At 44.5% G+C, this 24,774-nt stretch overlaps 1 protein-coding gene across 1 annotated transcript in view; it reads right to left on the bottom strand.

Annotated features, from left to right (window-relative positions):
- Positions 1-24,774, bottom strand: part of GRIN2B (glutamate ionotropic receptor NMDA type subunit 2B) — a 339,069-nt gene that overhangs the window by 49,565 nt on the left and 264,730 nt on the right. The window contains exons 4-8 of the mRNA XM_065922152.1: positions 10,012-10,214; positions 9,045-9,216; positions 8,005-8,158; positions 3,584-3,709; positions 713-942 (exon numbers count right to left, since the gene is read on the bottom strand). Of these exons, the coding sequence (XP_065778224.1) occupies positions 713-942; positions 3,584-3,709; positions 8,005-8,158; positions 9,045-9,216; positions 10,012-10,214 (885 nt within the window). The remainder of the gene's footprint in view (positions 1-712; positions 943-3,583; positions 3,710-8,004; positions 8,159-9,044; positions 9,217-10,011; positions 10,215-24,774) is intronic.

Here is a 24,774-nt window from a genome sequence, read left to right as displayed (position 1 = left end):
CTCCACGGAAGCTGATGAGCGCAGCAGACCTGGAGAGTCACAGGTGCTGAGCACAGGTTTTGCATATCCTCACCCAGAGACCACGGCAACCGGCAGACATGCCCCCCACCCGTCCCCCCACCACGGCACAGGCCAGCAACAAGGCCTGCGCTGGGTTCGGGGACAGCCCATTCACCGGTGCACCACCCCCCACCCTGGACGATCATCTAGTTAAAGGGCAGCTACTTTTCTTCAGGACACAATGGGAACAATCCTCCTTCCCAGCCCCGGGGACGCGCGAGAGCGCAGAGGAACAACGGGGAGGGGGGGGGCGCAGGCGAACAGCCCTGGGTAGAAAATGAAGGCGTAAGGAGCTGGTGCGTGCAGTGTGGGTGCGCGGGGCGGCCCTCTAATGACACCCCAAATTCACAGCCCTGTGCCGAGCGTGCCCAACAACAGGAGCCCTGCGCTCAGAAAGCTGCTAGCACACCAAGCCCCTCATTTGCAGCCCAGAGCCTGCTGGCGCCGACCTTTCACAAATGAGAAGGTGAACGTGAGGTGATATTATTTCAGTAGGGACACTGATTTCTGCTCCCGCGTCCCAATTTAAGGAGTCATAAGAAAGAATGGTCGATTTTAGAGATTTAGAAAATTAACAGGTCCGTGAGAGTTCTGAGTACGGCTCAGAACGGGACCGAGGGAAAAGATGGGCGGTTTCAAGTGGTGCTCCTACCTTTTTGTCGCTCAGGCCGGAAACCTGGTCCACATACTCCTCTTGGATCATGAAGGCAGCTAAGTTGGCAGTGTAGCTGGCCAGGAAGATGACGGCAAAGAAGGCCCACACGGACACCATGATCTTGGACGTGGTACCCTTGGGGTTCTGCACAGGGACGGAGTTGTTAAACACCAGACCCCACAGTAACCAAATAGCTTTGCCGATGGTGAAAGATGGGCCACCTGGCTCTGGTGGGACAAAAAGACAAGGACAGAAGGTCAAGACAGACTCACCGGTTCCATTTAAACCTACAAGTACATGGGCTGATAAATTCCAGCTGAGACTGGACACTGGCCAGTGAAGCCCCAGCCCTTTCATAGGTGGTTTTTTCAGTTGAGAGTTCATGTCTCACTTTTTTTTTTCTCATGTCTCACTTCTTCTGGGGCCCTCCGGAAGGCAAAAGAGAAAAACCAGAGGCCTGGGATGTGTGGCGGATCTTACTCCAACCAATGACCATAACTCAACCAGGACAACGGAGGAGCCAGCTTTCTGCCTTGATGGATTGAAGACCATTAAGATCTCATCAAAACTGAGTAACAAAGGCAACCATCCCACTGTGGTCGCCTTTGCATCCTCATTACTGTGGTTCTTAAAATTTATATTTGTATCTACCAAGAAAGCAATTAAACTTCAAAGAAGATGAGCAAGAACCAAGCAGGGTCTTTTCTGCCCATTGGTCACAGACCTCCAATTTTATTCACTGACTCTGCTGTGAATGTAGTTGATCCTGATTTTTCTTTGGCTTCTAGCACTCAGCACTTAGTGTTTCAAAGACAATCTTGACCTCACTCCCATGCCAACATTTCCCGCCTGGTTTTTTTCCACCAGTGCCTGCCTTTTGTATAAGAGAACACCAAGAGGCCCAGAGAGTCAGCTGTAGACCCTGGCTTGGCCACATGAATCTAAAGGCAGAAAGGTAGGCTGTCTTTGTCCTCCACCCAAACTTTATGTAGCTCATTCAGGGCTTCTGTCCATAAATTTATTGTGACCTCTCTGCTTTCTCTGCTTGGTGATGGTGAAACCTTGCCTGCTTCCTGCGTCTGCTGGCAGCTCCTCTGCTGCAGAAATGAACATCTGCACGCACAGTTTTACAGCACATTAACACAGGTCTTACGATGCTTTCTGCGATCCTTTGAGCATCTGCTCTGCCACCTAAATCATCAATGACTACACATGTCAGGCCTAAGATCCAACTGCGCACACACATCTGTGAGTGTGGACCTTATTTCATGGAGCAGATGCATATTGAAAGAGTTGTGTCTAAATCAAAGTTTTGTGCACTGTAAGATGCCACAAGGAGACTTGATACTTAAAGTGGCCCCATTTTGAATTCCTTGGCGAAGACAAGCATCCTTTGGTAAAGTGAGTCATTGTAAGTTCTTGCTCTGAATTTGGTGTCTGAATATTTGCTGCTTTGATTTTCTTTGCGGGTCGGGGAGGGTACATGCTGGCTTTAGTTCTTAACATCGCCAACATATATAGGTACTCCTGTGCTTCTCCAATGTCTCACTTGTTACTAATCGGGATGGGGAGTAGCCACAGCTTTGGGGTGACCTTTTGGCACAAGCAGGAAGCACTTGACTATTCTGTATGGTGGAGATGTTCACATTTCCAGCCCAGAATGCACACCCCAGATGAGAAGGTAAGTGTGTACCTGGAAATCCTTCAGTGTAGGAGTGGTTCATAGCCTGGACTGTGAATTCAACAGAAGCACAAAGGGAGCTTTGACAAAATATTGCTGCCTGGCACCCCATCCCCAGAGATTCTTATTAAATTGGCGTGGGGTGGAGTGGTTATTCTAACATGCAACCAAGGTAGAGAACTGCTATTTTGAAACTTACAGTGGTTTGAGTTCCGCTCTGGACTTGAATATTGAATATTCAGAATATTGGAATATGAGGTCTTTGCATCTTTGTCTTTTAAGTGCTCTACAGTTAATTCTTAATGTATTAAGAATCTCTCCTCTTTGAGGCATAATTCCAGGATAAAGCTCACTTTGTGGATGGGTAAAGACTCAGAGAAGGCATAATATTTCCTAATCATGGGGTTCTCAGGAAGTTTTAGATGAGATATTTAGAAGGATCCCATGTTCCCCTTTGGAGATCTAGTAAATTTTGTGTGAGGTCTCACAAATGCCTCAAACACATGGGTGGACCTTCATAGCCAGGAAGATGGATGGACCACCCCCAAGAGTAGCTGTGGGTGAGAACTGTTATCTCCTGGCCATTTTATTTAATACCCAAATCTCTGCCTCTTGACAGAGGGATGTGAGCTGCAGACACATTCTGTAGAGACCAGAGGTGATCCTTTGGCTGCAGAGAATTCTTTCAGTCACAACTACCCTGGCATGTACCCTGGGGTGACCTATTTTTTCTTTCTTTTTTTTAATGTTTTTACCATTCTAGATGTCTTATTCTGTGAATTCAGAAAATTCTGAAACTAGTTCTAGCCCTTGCTTTTCCATGATTCAGTTTACTTTTTTTCTTATTCTCGATACATGCATCTCATCTGCCTTGTTAGCCCATCTGATCAGATAGACTGCTTATCATAGCCTAAGGTTATCACAACAGTTTCCTCTGACATGGTTACATTACACGTATCTCCTGCCTGCTCAGCTCTCACTCACCCAGGGGTAGAACTGGGCTAAGGGTCAGGCTTGAGCCGGGGAGGGGACACACAGATTCAAACCAGCATCTTAACTGGGGTCTTTCTAACAAGTCACTAAGAGGACGACCTAGAGGCCTGAGGGTTAGGGAGGAGGCAGACAGCAGGCGAGGGGCACAGAGATTCAGAGCCGAGAAGGAGAAAAAGGCAGACATGCCGCCTTACCTCTGCCGTCAGCGAGGCACCTGTTGTAACCCACGGGGCTAAAGTACTCGAAGACAAAGACGGCCACGGCCGAGACGATGAGGAGCATCACAAACATCATGACCCACACGTCAGCGCTGAATGGCTCTGGGGAAGGAGAACATCAGTACTCCGGGTTAAAACAGAACGAACGGGTCCTGATTTAGTCATGTGTTCCTTCACTCCATGCGATGCGTCTCTTTGGGAAACACAAACCACAAGTGCGTGCTCCTTTCAGAGAGTCAGGGCCTGGGTTAGGGAGGAGTAAGAGGCTGTGTCTGACTGTTTCCATTCCCCTGATAGGCATATGGAAATTTATTTTCTTTCAAACACATGAGAAGGACAGCCTCTTGCCTGTCCTTTTTGAGATGGTAGAGATAGTTTCTGCCATGATTAGACCGATGTCTGAGTTTTTGGTAAACAGTGGAACTAGAATAAGTATTGAGGTGGCCAAAAAGTTGGGCTTTCCCAGTGGTTTAGTGGTAAAGAATCCATTTACAGTGCAGAAGCTGCAGGAGTCATGGGTTTGATCCCTGGGTCGATAAGATCCCCTGGAGGAGGGCATAGCAACCCACTCCAGTATTCTTGCCTGGAGAATCCCATGCACAGAGGAGCCTGGTGGGCTACAGTCTGTAGGGTCGCAAAGAGTCGGACATGACTGAAGTGACTGAGCATGCACTCATGTGGCCAAAAGGTTCATTCTGATTTTTCCATAACATCCTACAGAAAAACTCAAAATGAACTTTTTGGCCAACCCTACACTAGACACGGAGTGAGTCCTGTGGGACCCACTCTTGGTTTACACCCTCATCTATATGCCACACCCCACTGTGCGACCTAGGAAAGCTTTCAGTAACATTCCAAGCCTTGCAGCCAAGTTCATTCTCAACAAACTCAGTCACTCTTAGAGGCTTGAATTGGTTCAGTAATACTTAAGTCATAGAATGAATGACTCCCTTGCCTCCTTGCCTCACTTCTCTTAAACTTTCCTGCCTAGATTGACATTTTCAACTTGCTTGGATATGGTGTATTTTATTAGATACCATTAGTGTATGAGACTATGTCAATGTTAAAAAAAATCAATCTAAATTAAATATCAGTATCTTCAACACTGGGAATGTAGCAAATAAGAGAGGAACATGATAATTAACAGTACAAGCACAATCTAGTCCTTATTTCCAGGTGACAGGGTTGACGGGACAAGACCAGGCAAGATAGCAGGAAGGTTCTCCACCTGCTTTCTTATTTCTTTAATCATTTTTGGAGACTCTCTTCCAGCTGATCTAAATCTCTCTGGCTCAGAGGTGTCCAGTAATTGAACACTGAAATCCAGTAGCTCTCTCTCTGGAGGCCTGTGAAAAGGGACAATCACTCTTCAGTTCCACAATACAATGCTTCCTCAATTGTGCCTCAAAATAGTTCTGGCCTTTTATAGCTGTCACATCACATTGTAAACTCCGAGCTAAGTGAATTAACATGCTGTTTTCTCCATCTTCCAAATCATTAATAAAGATGAAATTGAAAAGGGGGAAAACGGACTGGAAATACAAAAATATTTCCTTAACTTTGAAATCTACTTTACTTTTGAACTCCAAAGGGAATTATAACAGACCAGTCACTTAATAACAGCCCGGTCACTTAATTAATTTAAAAAGAATCTTGATAAGGCACACTCCAACTGTGAAATGCAAAACCTTTCAGTGGCAGCCAGAGATGTGAGGGTGGAAGGTACAGTTCAAAGCCTCTAGACAGTAGAGCCAAACCAGTCAAGTCAAAAGGAAATAAACCCTGACTATTCATTGGAAGGACTGATGCTGAAGCTGAAGCTCCAATATTTTGGTCATCTGATGATAAGAGCTGACTCATTAGAAAAGACCTGGATACTGGGAAAGATTGAGAGCAGGGGGGAAGGGGATGACAGAGGACGAGATGGTTGGACGGCATCACTGACTCAATGGACATGAATTTGAGCAAACTCTGGGAGATAGTGAAGGACAGAGGAGCCTGGGATGCTGCAGTCCATGGGGTCGTGGAGTCGGACACAACTGAGTGACTGGACAATAAAAAAGTGGAGTAGAAACCCTCTCCTCCTTGGTTCTGACTGACTGAAATCCTACTTCAATCTCACTTTGTCCAAGATTAGGGAATAAGCGAGTAAAAGCACTGTCTCTAGGCTTTCTTTCCCCTCATTAGGCCCAGGGCAACTTTCAGTACGTAAAACACAAAAAAATATCTGTACTGGTCTACACAATTTAGAAAGTACCTCATCACATAGTTTCTATGCTCCTTTTTAAGAGCCCTTTCATTATGGATTATTATATGTATTTTACAGAGCAGTAACTAACACTCAACGGTCCCAGCCCTTTGTAAGTTCATACTCAGAAGGTGGCAGAGCCAGGTTATAAAAATTGAGGGCTTCTGAGGGCAAAAGTCTGTGCTTTTCCATTTTAAATCACGTCTTAGTCCCAGCCCACTGGACTGATTCCTGATTTAGGAGTCGAGCTCTGAAATGGCCCCACCTGTACAGGCTGCAAGGGCAGCCACATCTAAACTTTAATTCTGGATCTGCTCCTTACTAGTTGGGAGGCTGCTGGAAAATTACATAAATGGGATTCAGTTTCCTAAGCCATAAACTGAGTATGTTAATAGTGCCAATGAAATAATATGATCGAAGTTGATAGAGGGATGCCTGGGCCTTCCCATAATAAGTGTTCAATAAATATTGACTTCTCTTACTCCTGTAATTAACTGACTGTTCTTCCTCCACACATACACACACCCCGCCTGGCATTTCTATGTTATCCTAGAGCTACACTGAAGTGTCACTGGGTCTTCTAGTTCAGAAGTTAAAGTTAGTGCTGGGCTGACAAGATGAGAATTACAATACGGTTTATTTGTATCTTTTAATGTTTCAATTACCCTTGTAAAGGAGAAAAAGCAAATAAAATACGTAAAACTGCTCTGAGGATTAATAGACATGGTGTGTCCTATCCAATAACATTTCACATAAAATTGGCAGGGCGAGAGTCGCTTTACTGTGAGTAAGAGGTTAGTTGAGAAATCTGAGTAATTATAGAAAAATTCTCTGGAATCTGTAACTCTGCCTTGGAGTATGTTCCTTCAATAATTCCCCCCAGATTGAAGCTGAAAGAAGTGTTAGTTGTTGTCTATTCCAACATCCTCACAAGAGTATTAATGTCCTCTAGAGAGATGGTGACTGGCCCAAGGGCTTTCAGCTTGTTTAGGACCAAACTAGCTTCCTATCTCCTAGCCAGTGGTTTGTTTTCAAGGTGACATTTTATTTTCCAATCCCCTGCTCTCACAGTCCCGGCAAAAAAAAAAAAATATGGAGTATGAGCTCACAAAAGACCTCATCTAATTGAAATCTTGGCCTCATCTCACCCGGTCTTATATCATATGGAAGGCTTTTGACACATAAGTGACGCTGGAGAGTGAGGTACAGGTTCCTATGGGGAAGGGTAGGGGATAGGTTAGGGTCAGAATAGCTTGATTTGGCAAAGCCTCTGAAAATTAATGTGAAGGCAGAAAACTTTTTTTTTTTTTTTTGGTAGCACTGAGCTCCATTCTTGAAGATAATTTGAAATAAATAGGTATTTGAACGATATCCAGAATTAGAAGTTATTAAAGCAGGAAGCAGCTTCAGAGATCAGCTAGTCAAAATGCCTTCTTCTACGGATGAAGGCCGAGTGTCAAAGAACTGATGCTTTCGAATTGCGGTGCCTGAGAAGACTCTTGAGAGTCCCTTGGACTGCAAGGAGATCAAACCAGTCAATCTTAAAGGAAATCATCCCTGAATATTCACTGGAAGGACTGATGCTGAAGCTCCAATATTTTGGCCACCTGATGCTAAAAGCTGACTCACTGGAAAAGACCCTGATGGTGGGAAAGACTGAAGGCAAAAGGAGAAGGAGGTGGCAGGGGTAAGATGGTTAGATAGCATCTCTGACTCAATGGACATGAATCTGAGCAAACTCCAGGAGACAGTGAAAGATGGGGGAGCCTGGTGTGCTGCAGTCCATGGGGTTGGGAAGAGTCGCACACAACTTAGCAAGTGAACAACAACAATAATGGATGGAGAAACTGGGCCCCAGCATGGAGTAAGCTTATTCTAGGTTCAATGATAGGAAGAGGCAGGAGTGGGGCTCAAGTAGGATCCCTTGCTACCAGTCCTGCACTGTTGTGTGTGGTTTTAAAAAATAGGGAATGATGCCTTCCTATTTTTGAGGGTGGTCTTCAGTTTCCATGTTGGAGAAAGGTCAGTTCTGAGGTCCCCACAATGAAATCCCTGGCTGAGGGAAGCTCCTGGCAAACCAGTTCCTGACTGAGAGAGTCTGGCCTGTCCCTGCATCCATGTTCTTCACACCTGCAAGCCCATCACTCACCTAAGAAGGCAGAAGGTGAGACGGTCCCATTGCTGCGTGACACCATGACGCTGATGCCAGTCTCTATGAAGGGCACGGAGAAATCGACCACCTCCGACCGCTCCTCGTTGATGGTCAGCGACCCCACTGCCATGTAAGCCCTCTTCATGACCACCTGGGGAAAAAGGTGCGAGGCTCCAGATAAGAGTGCCCAGGGAGGTGAGGAAAATATTCGGGGCCCTAGAGTGCTTGCCTTTGCATAGTGGGAACAGCACATTTCATTTACAGTCATCCCTCAGTGTCCCCAGGTGCCAACACCTGCCATGGATACCAGCATCTGAGGATCTTTAAGTCCCTCCTTATCTTCAGATTCCACCAACTGCCGCTTGTAAACATACAACAGGATCTGTGGTTGGTTGAATCCCAAGATGCAAAATCCACAGGTAAGGTGGGCCAATGATGTATGTATTGAGAAAAATCCATGCATAAATGGAGCCACACAGTTTAAACCTATATTGTTCAAGAGTCAACTGTACTATTTTGTATTTTCTAGATAGTTGGCGGGGTGGGGGGTGGGGGTCGGGGAGGTTCCCTGGTGGCTCAGTGTTAAAGAATTTGCCTGCCAATGCAGGAGACAGGAGTTCGATCCCTGGGTTGGGAAGATAGCCTGGAGAAGGAAATGGCAGCCCACTCCAGTATTCTTGCCTGGGAAATTCCATGGACAGAGGAGCCTGGCAGGCTACAATCCATAGGGTGGCAAAAGAGTTGGAAATGACTGAATGGGTAAACAACAACAGCAGGAAGCTGCTCTATAGTGCATGGAGCTCAGCTCAGAGCTCTGTGATCACCTGGAGGGGTGGGATGGAGGGTGAGAGGGAGGCAGAAGAGAGAGGGGATATAGGCTTACATATAACTGATTCATGACGTTATACAGTGGAAATGAACACAATATTGTAAAAGCAGTTATTCTCCAATAAAAATGTTGATTATGAAATAAGCATTTTTTTGTATTAGATGAAACAAATGAAACATGGAAACGGCCCTTAACTCCTGACACTCACCTCTCCAATCATACCATTCCAGGTTCCATTGATTTTCTTCCCATGCTTGCCATTGGTAACCAGGTAAAGATCATAGGTGAACTTCACAGATTTAGAAATTTTCTTAAGGATATCAATACAGAACCCCTTGCAACACTTTTTGATGTAACCTGGCTCTTCATCTGTTTTATTTCTGACCGGGTAAAGAAACAAAAAAAAACCAAAAACCAGGCTTTTACACAAGAGGCAAAATATTACCCTTTGTCATTAAAACTCCAACCACAAAGCGGGTGCCCCTTCACAACTCAGCACAATTTATATCAGGCCTGAATGAGGACATAAATCAGAACACAGAACTAAAATAATCTCATTATCTCATCACACTGGACCATGTTTTCTCATAATTTTCAATGTTCCTTTGAAGTATAAAATGCATCAGGAAAGTACAGATATCCGAAGGGTTCAGCTAGATGGATTTTCATACATGGAACTCAAACATTTAACCAGAACCCAAATCCAGATACAAAAGAGTTACCAGCACCTTAGAGGCCTCTTGATCTCCCTTCCAGACCCTTTCCACCCTTGCCAAAAACGAACCATTATCCTGACTTCTAACAACATAAGATTAGTTTTATCTATTTCCCAAAATGTTTCTAAATCTCACAATGTCAAGACATGCTGACCGGAAAAAACGTCTTTCAAAGCCAATGTAAATTTAAATCTCCATGAACTTGAATCTCATGGAGACCCAGGCAAAGCCTCAGAAATGATAACAGGTTCGGTGCCAATTCTCCTGGGTCACGATCTGGATCGAACCAGATGCCAGACCACAGGGCTGCCAGAACCCCATGACTCAACATCAACAGGATTCAGACATGGCGCCCAATAGATTCTGTGCCTCGGATCCCAGCCTGGTGCCAACGGCTGGGGCCAATCCGACTGTCCCAGGCCCCACTCTATCCCCAGAGCCCCGGGGAAGCTGACATACTCAGAGATGATGCGCTTTTGGCAGGGGACCGTGTTCCTCATGCAGGTTCCACTCAGAGGGTCCACGCTCTCCACAATGACGAATGGGGCTTCCTCCAGCGTTACGATGCTCAGGTGGTCATCCTCCTGTTCTTCCGTCTCAGGGCACATTCGGGGCCACACGTAGTACTTCATCTGCAGGGACTTGTCTTTCCACTTCCCTACCTGCACAGGGATAAAGGCAAGACTCAGAAACCACTGGCAGAGACAGGGTGGCCTCTCCTGGCATCACCCAACCAGCTGTTAAATGAAGGTCAAAGATGCCGGCTTTGTCCATAGTAGAGAGACAGCTCCTCCTTAGACCACGTGCTCAGGATGAGAATACTGTGTCTGGATCTAAGGAAGGCAGGATATTCATTTACTCACCCATGTACCAAATGTGAAAAGAGGGCCTACTATGTGCTGAACACGCTGCTAAGCCCCGGGGGTCAAAGAAGCCCTGCCCGTCATCAAGCTCACATGGAGTGAAGGAGTCAGAGTGTAATCGAATGTTTACAGTGCCCAGTGACAAGTGCAAAAACTGACGCATGTCCCAGGGCTGGCAGGAGGCCAGAGCTGCCTGCCTGGAGTGCCTGGCGGTATTTCTCCTTAACTGTAGTGAGGAGTGGGATGATGAGAGCAGTGTGCAGTTCTGGAAAGGTCAACAGAGCGACTGGAGCAAGTAATCCAGAAGGATGTGTTCTGGCCCGTGCCAGAGGTCCAGTGGGGAGCCATGTGGACAACTGGGTGGATCTGAATTGGAATAAAATGGCGAGTCAGGATGAAAGACGAGAGCACAGCTTGCCTAGGGAAGGGAGTGTGACTGTGGGGGTGACGAATGTCACAGGTCAATGCAGATAGGCACCTGCTGGACTGGGTGGGTACCCCGGGGGAATCAGAGAGGTCTCTCTGTGAGCTGTCACAAGTGGCCACATGGGTCGTGTGGCCCATGTCACACACTCCAGGGTAAAGACGGGTGCCCCTGGCTTCAGGCACATGGTGGCCCTGCTGCCAGGCACTGGGAGAAACGTGTGGGTTCCATTCCTTTTTAAAAGAGCCGTTCATTCCTGTTTTTATAACAGAATCTGCACGCCTTGTTGGTAAGGTTCCTGCTCTCACTCTATCATTGAGTTTACTGAAGAGAAAGGAAACACCTTTTAATTTTCTATAACCAAACATCTTCAATTAGCACCACGAATTATAGATGGCAAGTTCCCGCATTTTCCCAGTCTATAATTTGCTCCACGCAGCAAAGCAAATTAGTAGCACAGGTGAGGCTCCAAAACTACAGAACGACTTAATTTATGAACCTCGAAAACCAGCAAGGAGCAATAAATGGGCAGGACTGCATACACTTCCAAGCAAACGGGCTTAGATCTCCACGTGAATACAAAACTCAAAGTCATTTCTTCATTTCTGCATTTGTCTACACTTCAGTTTCAACCTAGTGCCTCCCTAGGTGTGGTCTATACCTCCCCCCAGCATGTCTGGTGGGCATTGCCTACTTCCATGCCCACGTTAGGCTGTATAGCCACCGCCTTTGTTCTCCTGTGTCACTCAGCACGGGCAGTGGCTTGGTGGCCTGGCTTCTCTTGTTTGGCATCAACCTTGATGCTAGTTCTCTTCCAAGCATGTTAGCCATATTTCACATCTGTTCAGAATTAGGCCCTGAAGCAAACATGACTTCCCTTTACACATCTAGTCTCTTCCATACTGCTGGTCCTGACTTTGGTGCAAGTTTGTTTTTCTTTATATTGCTAAGACTACTCATTTCTAAAATGAAAATGTCCATGTGGAGATCTTAATAATGTCTTTTGTGTGTGATATGGGGTACGTGGGGCTTGGAGAAGGGAGGCCCCAGCCCTGGGAGGCCGATGACACTGGGTCATGGCCCTATCCAAGCAGCCCTAGTTTCCCCAGTGGCCAAATTGACATTTTCTGCATATTCCATTATGTGAAAAAGATTGGGAAGCCCCAAACTATCTATTTTTATTTTTTCACTGCTACTGTGTTACCCCAATAGTCTCACTGAATTTTCTTCTTTAAACCCAAATGTCTTCTCTTCCATCTTTATTGCTATGCCAATGGTCTGGAAGCCTATTCTGGGATCACTGTGGGCAACATCAAACCTCACATAATGTGTTGCTAGCATCCACCGAGGACACTGCTGCCAGATGGATCTTCTTAAAACATCGTATCATCATACAATTCCTATTCAAAAATTTCAACAACCTTCCACAACTCTCAGGATTGTGTTCAGGCTTGTCAGCTAGATGGTCGAGGTTTGGGCATTGAGTCTAATCTATCTTGGTACCGTTAACTTCACTATTCTGAAACATACATCTCTTGTTAAAATCAGAAAAGGAAGTCAGTTTAGGAAGTTCACGTAGGTTAATCAGGAACAGGTTTCAACAAGTTGGCTACATTTTCTTTTCTGATAGCTTGGCTTTATTGGTGAAACAAAAATGCTGCAGACATAGCATGCCGGCAAGTTTTTTCATGAAACTTGTGAACAAGAGGGAATATAATACAGATCCTTATATACTTGATAGATTTGAAAGGAGTTTAAAATCTATACCCAAAGAGAAAAAAGATATGAGATCGTTTAATGAATCAATGCCAACACAGAAAGAGGTCTCTAGCAACATGTCTGGAGACTCTGTTTTTAGAAGGGGCCTGTATAGTGTTTCAGAAAACAAAATAAAAGTCATGCTCACCCAGTTGCAGATAACACAAACGAGAATGGATAGAAGATAGACTGCAATGCAGAATTAAGGTAGGAAGCAACACAAATTCGCTGGAATAATGGATTGAATGAAATGGAAAAAAATTCAACAGTATTTATACTAATGTCTAGCATTTAGATTTTTTAAAGCAACTGTACAGTACTGAAAAGGAGCTATTTCAAGGAACAGCAGTCTACATGAGCTATTGTCATGAAAAATGGTATATTTCCAGACTTTAGAGCGTTCAGCACACAGGGCAAGGGGAGGGAGTAGGTGATCCTACCCGGCTCTGTGTTCATCATATCACAGCTGGACAGCTAGGTTCTGATCCTGCAGTTCTATGATCCATCGGTTTTTATTTACTATCTCATTCTCATTTCCCCAGCAATCATGTGCTCACATGGTCTCCTCTAGCACTCTTTTTTTCCCAACTTCCTGTCAAGCTCGCTGGATCATATCCGTGCTTCATTTCAGTGCAATGCAACTGACATCAACTGCACAACAGTTCTGTGCCAGGCACTGAGTTATGTGCTAAAGAAAAGAACACCAGGCAATGCTTACTGAGGGCTTAGTATGTGCTGGGTACCAACCACATCCAGGAATCTCATGAATCGCCACAGTGAGCTTGTGAGATGGAGGCTGCAATTTAAGGTCTCATTTTACAGGTGAGATCAGAGAGTTCTGATGACTTGCTCATGGTATCAAGGTAAGTGAGCACAGTGTTGGCTCTGAAGCTGACCAGCCTGATTCCAGAGCCCAGGCTCCCACCCACCACCCTGAACTGCTTCTCGGAAAATGAAGGAGTAAGACATGGTCCTTTGTCCTTCAAGGACAGTCTCCTGGGGAAAGACACTGCAAAGTTCCCTCAGTCATGTCTGACTCTTTGCAGCCCTATGGATTGTAGCCTGCCACGCTTACTGTCCACAGGATTCTCCAAGCAAGAACACTGCAGTAGGTTGCCATGCCCTCTTCCAGGGGATCATACTAACCCAGGGATCGAACCTGCATCTCTTATGTCTCTTGCATTGGCAGGCAGGTTCTTTACCATTAGCATCATCTGGGAAAGACACTCAGTCAGTTCACTCGCTCAGTCATGTCCAAATCTTTGCAACTCCCTGGACTGCAGCACGCCAGACTTCCCTGTCCATCACCAACTCCCAGAGCTTTCTCAAACTCATGTCCATCGAGTTGTTGATGCCATTCAACCATCTCATCCTCTGTCGTCCCCTTTTCCTCCTCTCGTCAATCTCTCCCAGCATCAGGGTCTTTTTTAATGAGTCAGTTCTTTGCATCAAGTGGCCAAAGCATTGGAGTTTCAGCTTCAGCATCAGTCTTTCCGATGAATATTCAGGACTTATTTCCTTGAGGATCGACTGGTTTGATCTCCTTGCAGTCCAAGGGCCTCTCAAGAGTCTTCTTCAACACCACAGTTCAAAAGCATCAATTCTTCAGTACTCAGCTTTCTTTACAGTCCAACTCTCACTTCCATACCTGACTACTGGAAAAATCATAGCTTTGACTAAATGGACCTTTGTCGGCAAAGTAATGTCTCTGCTTTTTAATATGCTGTTTAGGTTGGTCATGGCTTTTCTTCCAAGGAGCAAGTGTCTTTTAATTTCATAGCTGCAGTCACCATATGCAGTGATTTTGGAGCCCCCCAAAATAAAGTCTCTCACCGTTTCCATTGTTTCCCCATCTATTTGCCATGAAGTGATGGGACAGGAGGCCATGATCTTCATTTTTTAAATGTTGAGTTTTAATGCAACTTTTTCACTCTCCTCTTTCACCTTCATCAAGAAGCTCTTTAGTTCTTCTTCATTTTCTGCCATAAGGGTTGGGCCATCAGCATATCTGAGGTTATTGCTATTTCTCCGGGCAATCTTAATTCCAGTTTGTGCTTCATCCAGCCCAGCATTTCTCTTGATGTACTCTGCATATAAGTTAAATAAGTAGGGTGACAATAATCAGCCTTGCCGTACTCTTTCCCAATTTGGAACCAGTCTTTTGTTCCATGTCTGGTTCTAACTGTTGATTCTTGACTTGCATACAGATTTCTCAGGAGGCAGATAAGGTGGTCTGGTATTCCCATGTTTTGAAGAATTTTCCACAGTCTGTTGTGATCTATACAGTCAAAGGCTTTGATGTAGTCAATAAAGCAGAAGTAGATGTTTTTCTGGAACTCTCTTGCTTTTTCTATGGTCCAACAAATGTTGGCAATTTGATATCTGGTTCCTCTGCCTTTTCTAAATCCAGCTTGAACATCTTAAGTTCAGGGCCATGTACTGTGAAGCCTCACTTGGAGAATTTTGAGCGTTACTTTGCTAGCATGTGAGATGAGTGCAACTGTGTGGTAGTTTGAACACTTTGGCATTGCCTTTCTCTGGGACTGGAATGAAAACTGACCTTTTCCAATCCTGTGGCCACTGCTGAGTTTTCCAAGTTTGCTGGCATATTGAGTGCAGCACTGTAACAGGTCATCTTTTAGGATTTGAAATAGCTCAGCTGGAATTCTATCACCTCCACTTATTTTGTTTGTAGTGATGCTTCCTAAGGCCCATTTGACTTTGCATTCCAAGATATCTGGCTCTAGCTGAGTGATCACACCATCGTGGTTATCTGGATCATGATCTTTTTTGTCTATTTCTTCTGTGTATTCTTGCCACCTCTTCTTAATATCTTCTGCTTCTGTTAGGTCCATACCATGTCTGCCATTTATTGAGCCCATCTTTGCATGAAATGTTCCCTTGGTATTTCTAATTTTCTTGAGGAGATCTCTAGTCTTTCCCGTTCTATTGTTTTCCTTTATTTCTTTGCACTGATCACTGAGGAAGGCTTTCTTATCCCTACTTTACTATTCTTTGGAACTCTGCATTCAAATGGGAATATATTTCCTTTTCTCCTCTGCCTTTAGCTTCTCTTCTTTTCACAGCTATTTGTAAGGCCTCCTCAGACAACCATTTTGCCTTTTTGCATTTCTTTTCCTTGGGGGTGGTCTTGATCACTGCCTCCTGTACAATGTCACGAACCTCTGTCCATAGTTCTTCAGACTCTGACTATCAGATCTAATCCCTTGAATCTATTTCTCACTTCCACTGTATAATAATAAGGGATTTGATTTAGGTCATACCTGAATGGTCTAGTGGTTTTCTGTACTTTCTTCAATTTAAGTTTGAATTTGACAATAAGGAGTTCATGATCCGAGCCACAGTCAGCTCCTGGTCTTGTTTTTGCTAACTGTATACAGCTTCTCCACCTTTGGCTGCAAAGAATATAATCAATATGATTTCGGTATTGACCATCAAGTGATGTCCATGTGTGGAGTCTTCTCTTGTGTTGATGGAAAAGGGTGTTTGCTATGACCAGTGCATTCTCTTGGCAAAACTGTGTTAGCTTTTGCCCTTCTTAATTTTGTACTTCAAGGACAAATTTGCCTTTTACTCCAGATATCTCTTGACTTGGTACTTTTGCATTCCAGTCTCCTAGGATGAAAAGAACATCTTCTTTGGGTGATAGTTCTAAAAGGTCTTGTAGGTCTTCATGGAACCATTCAACTTCAGCTTCTTCAGCATTACTGGTTGGGGCATAGACTTGGATTACTGTAATATTGAATGGTTTGCCTCAGAAACGAACAGATATCATTCTATTGTTTTTGAGATTGCACCCAAGTACTGCATTTCGGACTCATTTTTTGACCATGAGAGCTATTATAAGGGCTACTATGAGGGAAAGAAACTAGCTACTAACAATAGTATCAAGTCAGGCTTTGCTAATTACCCTAATAAAAGGTATTAAAAAATTACTCTGGGATTCAGAGTAGAAGTGACCATTTCTGAAAGCGTCAGGGAATACTTTGACCAGGATCCTTTCTTAAAGCTGGGCCTTGAAACGGAAGTGATGGCTTAGTGGGTGAAGAGAAGTTTATCTGCTGAAATAAAAGCAAGAGCAAAGATGCAGATTCCTGCAGCTGCTCCATGCAGAGACCAAGGTTGGCCCTTCACGTGTGTGGAGAGGAGGGTTGGTCTTGCTCAGTTCTATTCCTTACAGATCCGCTCCCCCCACACCGAAGATCTCTGTTCCTCCTGATGCCCAGCTGGCCTGCACCCATCTCTTCCCAACTCATTGCTCAATGGCTTCAGGTTGGTGGTTTGAAACTGGCCATGGGCACCATGAATTTGGGGTTTCCTCTGCCCACTCCCAGCACACAGATATGCGAAAACATGGGCTTCCACGGTGGTTCAGTGGTAAAGAATCTGCCTGCCAATAACAGCAGACATGAGTTCGATCCATAGGTCAGGAAAATCCCAAAGTGGCACCCCTCCTTCAGTATTTTAGCCTGAAAAATTTCCATGGACAGAAGAGCCTGGCAGGCTATAACCCACCGGGTTGCAAAGAGTCAGACATGACTGAGCAACTGAGCATGCATGCATTGCTCACCCAGACCCCTAGATGTTAAACATTTACCAGCTCACCACTGCTCAGTGTAACTAAATCATTATTTCACACTCTTTACTACCTTCTTTAGTGACTTTTTAGATGTCTTGTCTCCTAAATGAAATTCTGAACATGTCCCTAAGTATTACTGTGACTGTGGACAAATTTCTGTAACTCTCTAAGCCCCAGTTTCCACATCTGTAAAATATGGAGTGATTTCTAGGTGCTTTCTATATATTTTCATGCTCCCAAGATCTCTTTAGGACACAGGCTCCCTACTACATTTTCATCTGATGAGAGACCAGTAAAAAGATGTTCTTAGAGGTTATTTCCTGAAGGGCGAGAAGTATCTGACCTGTGTCTACAGAAGATTAGCTTGCCTTACAGTCGTGATTGTCTTTTCTTGATTGTTTCTTCAAGGATGATGACAGTAGGAAGGAAATTAACAAATTCCTTTAGGACTGAAAGGAGAACCAGGTTAAAGAAAACACAATTCTGCTATGAATATCAGATTTGCAACGCCAATACACAGTACTCATGTTTAAGAATGTGTTTGTTGTTGTTTAGTCACCAAGTTGTATCCGACTCTGCATCCCATGGACTGCAGCCCACCTGCAGTGGGCCTGCCTGGAATTGTCCAGGCAAGAATGGAGTGGGATGCTATTTCCTTCTCCAAGGGATCTTCACAACCCAGGGATCAAACTGCATCTCCTGAATTGCAGGCTGACTCTTTACTGCTGAGCCACCAGGGAAGCCCAAAGAATATGTTTAGTTACCACAAATTGTTGGGTTAAAAATGTTATGGAAAATCCCCAATGAACTTCTTGGCCAACCCAATAGTTACCTCAACTTCTCTGTGAAGCAAGACTGGTAGAAACAAGTAAACAAATAAAGTTAACATAGGGACTATTTATGTGGAAGAATAAGGTATGTTTCAAGCAATTCTTCTTTCAAGCGGGGGAAAAGTATGGTGAAAATATTATAAATGGGAAAGCTTGTGAAAGTGAACACAGAAAGAGAAGCCTGAGATTCTGAAAGGAAAAATCTTGAAGTCTTTTCTAGGATGTCTGAACCAGCATGAGTATATCATCTTGGAAATGCAGAGAGTAGGAGGAAATGAAGTAAACAGGAAATATTTCAGAGAAAATCCAGTGAGAAAAGCTGAATGAAAAATTTATAGTCAAGGAGTAAAATATGTTCAGGAGAAAGAAAAAACCTTAAGAAATAACGAAGAAAATGTCTGTAAAGCGCCCTGAATTCCTCAGAGGGCAGCACTGAACAAACATCATCTCCACAAGCACATTTAACAACAACATCTGTCTATAAAAAATGCAGTTCCCTGCCACACTAACATTTCAAAAGATCTCTGGAGACCTGAAATCATCTTCCTCAAGAGAAAAAAAAAATCTCTGATTAGTTTTCTCAGGGAAACATGAAGTCATTTCGAGGGTTTCTGATCAGTTCTCACAGTACAAGCTGAACACCTGTTCGGCCGGGAAGTCTCCTCAGAAGAAAGTCTGCCTCACAAAACTATAGCATGTTATGCCATAAGCCTTCCCTCAGGAAAATTCTAGAACCAATCTGTGCTGATCTGAGATGTCAAAGTCTTCCTTCTGCTTTAGGGTTCCTCCTTCAGTAGCAGTGAAGGTGGCAGCCTTCAGCACCCTGGGACCCACAGGGACCATATTCTTTCCGGAAGTCCCTGGGTCTGTCCCCTGAGGGAATGTGTCCTCATGGAGAAGAAGGGCCCAGGCAGGGCTGCTGTGAAGGCTGCTGTGGTCCCTGGTCAGAGAGCAGAGGGCATCTCTCTTCCTGGATGCCCTCTCTCATCTACAGGCAGTCATCTCTCAAGATTCTGGAACGAAAGCACTTATTAGAGCCTCTTTAGGCATCAGAGGTTATTTTTTCCCAAATCAGAGCATTTTTGTTTCTGGCTGGAGATGACATCTGGATCTAACACTAAATGCTCGCTGCTTATTTGAAGCCTTCCTCTGACTGTTGGAATGCAAAATTTCAAACTACATGGCAAGTGGAAGGGACAGGCAGAGTCTCTGCCAGGCAATGGGAAATTTGCACCTCCATCCCATCCCAAAGTGACGTCCATCAGGCAGCTGTCCCTGACCGTGGGCGGGGGTTGCCCTGAGGCAGGCCTGAGACTCCTAAGAGGACAGACATCTGAGGAGAGCAGGGCACTCCTGTTTCTCTTCCCCTAAAGCTATGCAAGGCCATGGTTTTTCCAGTGGTCATGTATGGATGTGAGAGTCGGACTGTGAAGAAAGCTGAGAGCCGAAGAATTGGTGCTTTTGAACTGTGGTGTTGGAGAAGACTCTTGAGAGTCCCTTGGACTGCAAGGAGATCCAACCAGTCCATCCTAAAGGAGATCAGTCTTGGGTGTTCGTTGGAAGGACTGATGCTGAAGCTGAAACTCCAATACTTTGGTCACCTCATGCGAAGAGTTGACTCATTGGAAAAGACTGATGCTGGGAGGGATTGGGGGCAGAAGAAAATGGGATGACAGAGGAAGAGATGGCTGAATGGCATCACCGACTCAATGGACATGAATTTGAGTAAACTCTGGGAGTTGGTGATGGAAAGGGAGGCCTGGCATGCTGCGATTCATGGGGTTGCAAAGAGTCAGACACGACTGAGCGACTGAACTGAACTGAACTGAACTGAAAGCTATGCCAACTCATTGGAAAAGACCTTGATGCTGGGAAAGACCGAGGGCAAAAGGAGAATGGAGTGGCAGAGGATGGGATGATTGGATAGCATCACCGACTCAGTGGACACGAATTTGAACAAACTCAGGGAGATAGGGAAGGACAAAAGAGCCTGGTATGCTGCAGTCCATGGGGTCACAAGGAGTCAGACATGACTTTGTGACTGAACAACAACAAACTATGCCTCTTAGCTCTGAGGATTTTCAAAGGTTAAGTATCTGATAACACTTCATTTTGCTCAATATATTCTTCCCTTCATTCCTGGTAACCAAGTGAATTTCTGGTGTAAAACCATCCATTCTCTATATTCACACAGAATACACATACATTTGAGGAAGCAGTATGTGTGAGTAGGTATGTATTTTTCCAAAATCAGATCGTAGTATACACGTCTCTGCAGATTTGCTTTTTCCACTTAATTACATGCCATGGATTTCCAACTCAATAGATGGCAGACCTAATTCCTTTTATTAGCTGCATGCATGCTTAGTCACTTCAGTTGTGTCCGACTCTTTGTGACCCTATGTACTGTGGCCTACCAGGCTCCTCTGTCCATGAGATTTTCCAGGCAAGAATACTGGAGTGGGTTGCCATGCCCTCCCCCAGGGGATCTTCCTGACTCAGGGATCGAACCCACATCTCCTGCGTCTCTTTCACTGTAAGTGGATTCTTTATGCTCAGTCACCAGGGAAGCCGTTTAGCTGCATGGTACTTCCTAATAACAAATACACTCTAATTTATCCAGTCATACCCTTATTGATAAACATTTAGGATGTTCCCCTGAAACTTAACCAAAACACATGGTACATATCTTGGTATTTCCAAAGCATCGATTCCCAGTAATAAAAAAAGCAGAATGAAAGAATACCTGTGTTGTTGAATGTGCTTGATGTTGCCAGAAAGAATACTTTACTAAAGGTTTAGAGTGACTGAAATTCCCATCAGCAAAGCACAAGAGTGCACCTGGCTAACGTTCTTGCCAGCACTAGGCTGTCATTCCTATTTAATGTTTGCTAATTTGAAAAATAAAAAATGGTATCTAACTGCTCTAATTTTCATCTCCTTGACTCGCAATGGGCCAGAGCACCTTGTACGTCTGTTTCGATTTTCTTCTTTAACCTTCTGTTCACATTTTTCACCCATTTTCTGTTGAGTTGTTTTCTTTCCTATCTACTCATAGGGAGCTGTGGTATATAGCATGACAGGAACCCTTTATACTTGAAATATTCTTCGTACCTGAAATATTCTTCTGTTCTAAGATTTGTCTTCCGACTGTTTTTTATAATATTTTATGCACAAAATTTTACTTTTGGTTTTTCTTTTGAAGTAAAGTATGCCTCTTTGAACACAGAATGTTTGGTTCCATACTCTTTAAAAAAAAATTTACCTCCTCTCATGGTGTTTTTTTTTTTTTTTTTTAATGTTTGGAAGTGTTATTTGCAATACTAATTTAAACATACAGCCAGGAATAAACAATAAAACAGCTAACGTTATAGGATGAAATATATATGCTATGAACCTTGACAATGGAAAATAACTAAAAGGGACTGGGAAGAAATATAAAAGTACGAATTTGTTTTAGGTGTGACTCTAGAGTCTAGCATAAGTTGGCTTTTGCTTTACAAGCCAACCCAAAAGTCTTCATTAAGAACTAAATTTTGCTCATTTATATTAATTAATATGATGTATTTGGCTCTGTTGCTGTAATATTTCAGCCTTTACTGTTTTTATTTATTTTTTTTTAAGGATAGTTGACTTACAATACTGTATTAGTTTCAAGCACATAGTGAAGTGACTCAGTTATATTTCTTCAGGTTATATTCCATTATAGGTTACTACAAGCTACTTAATATAATTCCCTGTGCTGTATGGTAGGTCCTTGTGGCTTATTTATTTTATGTACAGTAGTTTATATCTGTTAATCCCACACTCCTAACTTGTCCCTGCCTCCCTCCCTTCTCCCTTTTGCTAACCACAGGTTTGTTTTCTGTGTCTCCTCCCAGTGCTCTTTGTTCTTTGGTCTTGCATGAGCTTTTTCTGTACTGCGTGTGGTAGCTTTGCTTTCAGGCTGCACAGTCTTCCCTCCATCATCTCCTTCCCTGCTTCTCAAACGCTCTGCACCCTTCCCAGTCCTCCTTGGGCCTCAGCACCACCAGGATGCTGTGCCCAGCCACCCTGCCCAGAGAAGAAGCTCGATGTAATCTTCCATCATCATTTTGTGGGTCAGCTGCTCCCCTGGGCAGTTACATTAAAATGTTAGCTATAGTTTGATTCGCAAAGTCCTTTCTCTGAATGTATCTTTAAGCACTGGAGGGCAGAGACTATATTATTGCTCTCTTTCTGTCCCTTGTACTGGCTTGAACAAGTGCATTCTCGGTAAGTTATTGACTGTGTGTTCTTGGTAAATTATGATGTCACTAGGGGGGAAAGTATTTCACATCCTCAGAAAGCCCCCAGTGCTAGATATCAGTCCAGTGCTCTTCCATAGACAGGCTTTAGGAGGTAGGAGATGCCCCACATACTATGTCCCTCGATTCTGTCTCTAGATTACAAAGGTGCCCTGGACAGACTCAGTTCCATATGGATGGCTGTACGTACAACCACATTATCTACCGCATACATCCTCTCATCACATGTATACTCAACGATGTCTAAGATCTGGAAAGCTATCGTCATGAAAAAAAAAAATATGTTAGAAAATAATTTCCATATTCAAATTTGATCTGTGACTGCCTTGATCTTTGAAACTTACTAAGCTGGGAGTGGGGTCTCTGGACACACACACCCATCCAACCTCTCTTACCTGGCACCTGTGTGTGACTCCCAGAGGCACTGAGAGTCAGTTGTCATCTCAGGCCTCAGCTGCTCTCCCTGGCTGACTCCAGCCCCTCTGAGACAGCCTGGGGTTCCCTGGGGTTTGTGCAGACCCACTGCTGCTGCTGGTCATGGCTGTCTGTGGGTCCCTGTTCTCCATGGTCTCTCCCTCCATCTCTCCTGCTCTGAAGAGTGAAGGAATGGAGAAGTGGCATGCTGGGGTAGAATCTGGGTCCAGGAATGGAAGGTGCTAATTTCCTCGGCACCATAAACAGTTATGGTCATTTCAGATAACACCATGAGGAGAGATTGCGATGGCATTAGAGTTACTGTGGCTACTCTGGGTTAGACCCTGTGCCGGGCACCTCACAGACTGATGGCATTCCACTAGCACCAACTCCCAGATAGGTGAGTACTGTTATGAAAAACTGAGGCTCATCGAGGGTCTAGGTACAACGATCCCCAACCTTTTCGGCACAGGATCGGTTTCGTGGAAGACAATTTTTCCAGGGATGGGGGTGGGGGAGGGATGGTTTGGGGATCATTCAAGTGCGTTACATTTATTGTGCACTTTATTTCTATTATTTATATCAGCCCCACCTCAGATCATCCGGCATTAAATCTTGTAGGTTGGGGACATCTGGTTTAGGACATTATTGCTGATCTGTTTGACTCTGGAAGCCCAAGTTTCCTGCATCGTGCCATGTTGCCAGGAGACTATTTCTGACCTCCTTACTCTTTCCCTTCTGTCATTCTAGGAGGGAAGAATCTGGAGAAGAGTCTGTTTCAGCTCCACAGCCTCCCACTTTCATCTCAGCCCCGCAGAAACTGGGGTTGACAGTTGTGTCTAAAGACTTTACACCAAGTGTCAGCCCAAGTCTGTTGGGGGTGGGGACATCGACAGGATGGTGGCAGGTGGCTGTGGGAGGCAGGACACAGGCAAACTGTGTGACCTCTCGGGAGTGATTTCATCTCTGGGCATGGTGTGCGGTGGTTTCACACAATCAGTATTTGCTATTTTTCTCCTCCTCCTCCCCCTCCTCGCTGTTACTATCACTCCTGCTCCCAGAAACATCAGTGCAGCTCCTCAACATGACCACTCTTCTCTCAGAAACATGGTTTCCCACTGCAATGGGAAATGTTAAACCACTCCAACTTCTCAAATACTCAACTTGATGTGTTTCAAAATGTCAGAGTAAACTCTATGCAATTCTTCCAGTTTCATTAAATATTTTCATTCAGGTGCAAATAAAATAGATCATGAGAATAAAATTGCTATGATCCTTCCAGGTTTACCTTGAACCCAACGAATGTCATCTAGCGAGATGTTCCTCTCCCATAAGCCTCTCCCCGGGGCAAGATGGATAGTTTAAAAAAGATAGGAATTCTTTTAGATCAAAGGATATTGTAAATAGTTTGCTAAACAGGCTCAAATAGGCTGAAGGATACATCATGTTTTCCTCCAGTATCTGAAGCCTTCCTGCCCCGAGGGTTGGAAACTTCCCAAGTTGACTATCGCTCCTCAGACAGCAACCCTTGGAGTCCATTCTGGGACTTATAGGGGCTCAGTTACCTAGATCTGAGCTCCACCTTCTCCTCTGATCCACCTTTTCCCCCCCAAAAGGCCCCTCTTCTTGAACATCGAAACTGAGTGCTGAACCATCTCCTCTTGAACTTCATCAGCACCAAGCTGTGTCCCACCTTCTCTGAATCAGCTTCCTCCTGTATCGTGGGGTCCAGACGTGTGGGCAACACACCCAAGGCTTTGGTTGCTTGAGAACCCAGATGCACAGGGATGCTGACGGACTGACTGACATATGAGGGTGGATTCATGACCTGCTGGGGGGGACTTGGCTACAGGCTTTAGTCATGGACATTACTTATCATCAGGTTCCCCTCTCATTGCTACCTTGACCCTGGATTACAAGCTGGTAAGATAGAGCAAAAGTTCACAGTGCCTGAAGGTTTTGAATGTGGCTTCCTGAATTTGAGGGCTTCTCTAATGGCTCAGATGGTGAAGAATCTGCCTGTAATGCGGGAGACCTGGGTTCGATC

This window comes from Muntiacus reevesi, chromosome 1 (assembly GCF_963930625.1).
Source record: "Muntiacus reevesi chromosome 1, mMunRee1.1, whole genome shotgun sequence".
Lineage (NCBI taxonomy): Eukaryota > Metazoa > Chordata > Mammalia > Artiodactyla > Cervidae > Muntiacus > Muntiacus reevesi.
Note: the sequence above shows the minus strand (reverse complement) of the source record. Positions and strands in the feature narration are given on the sequence as shown.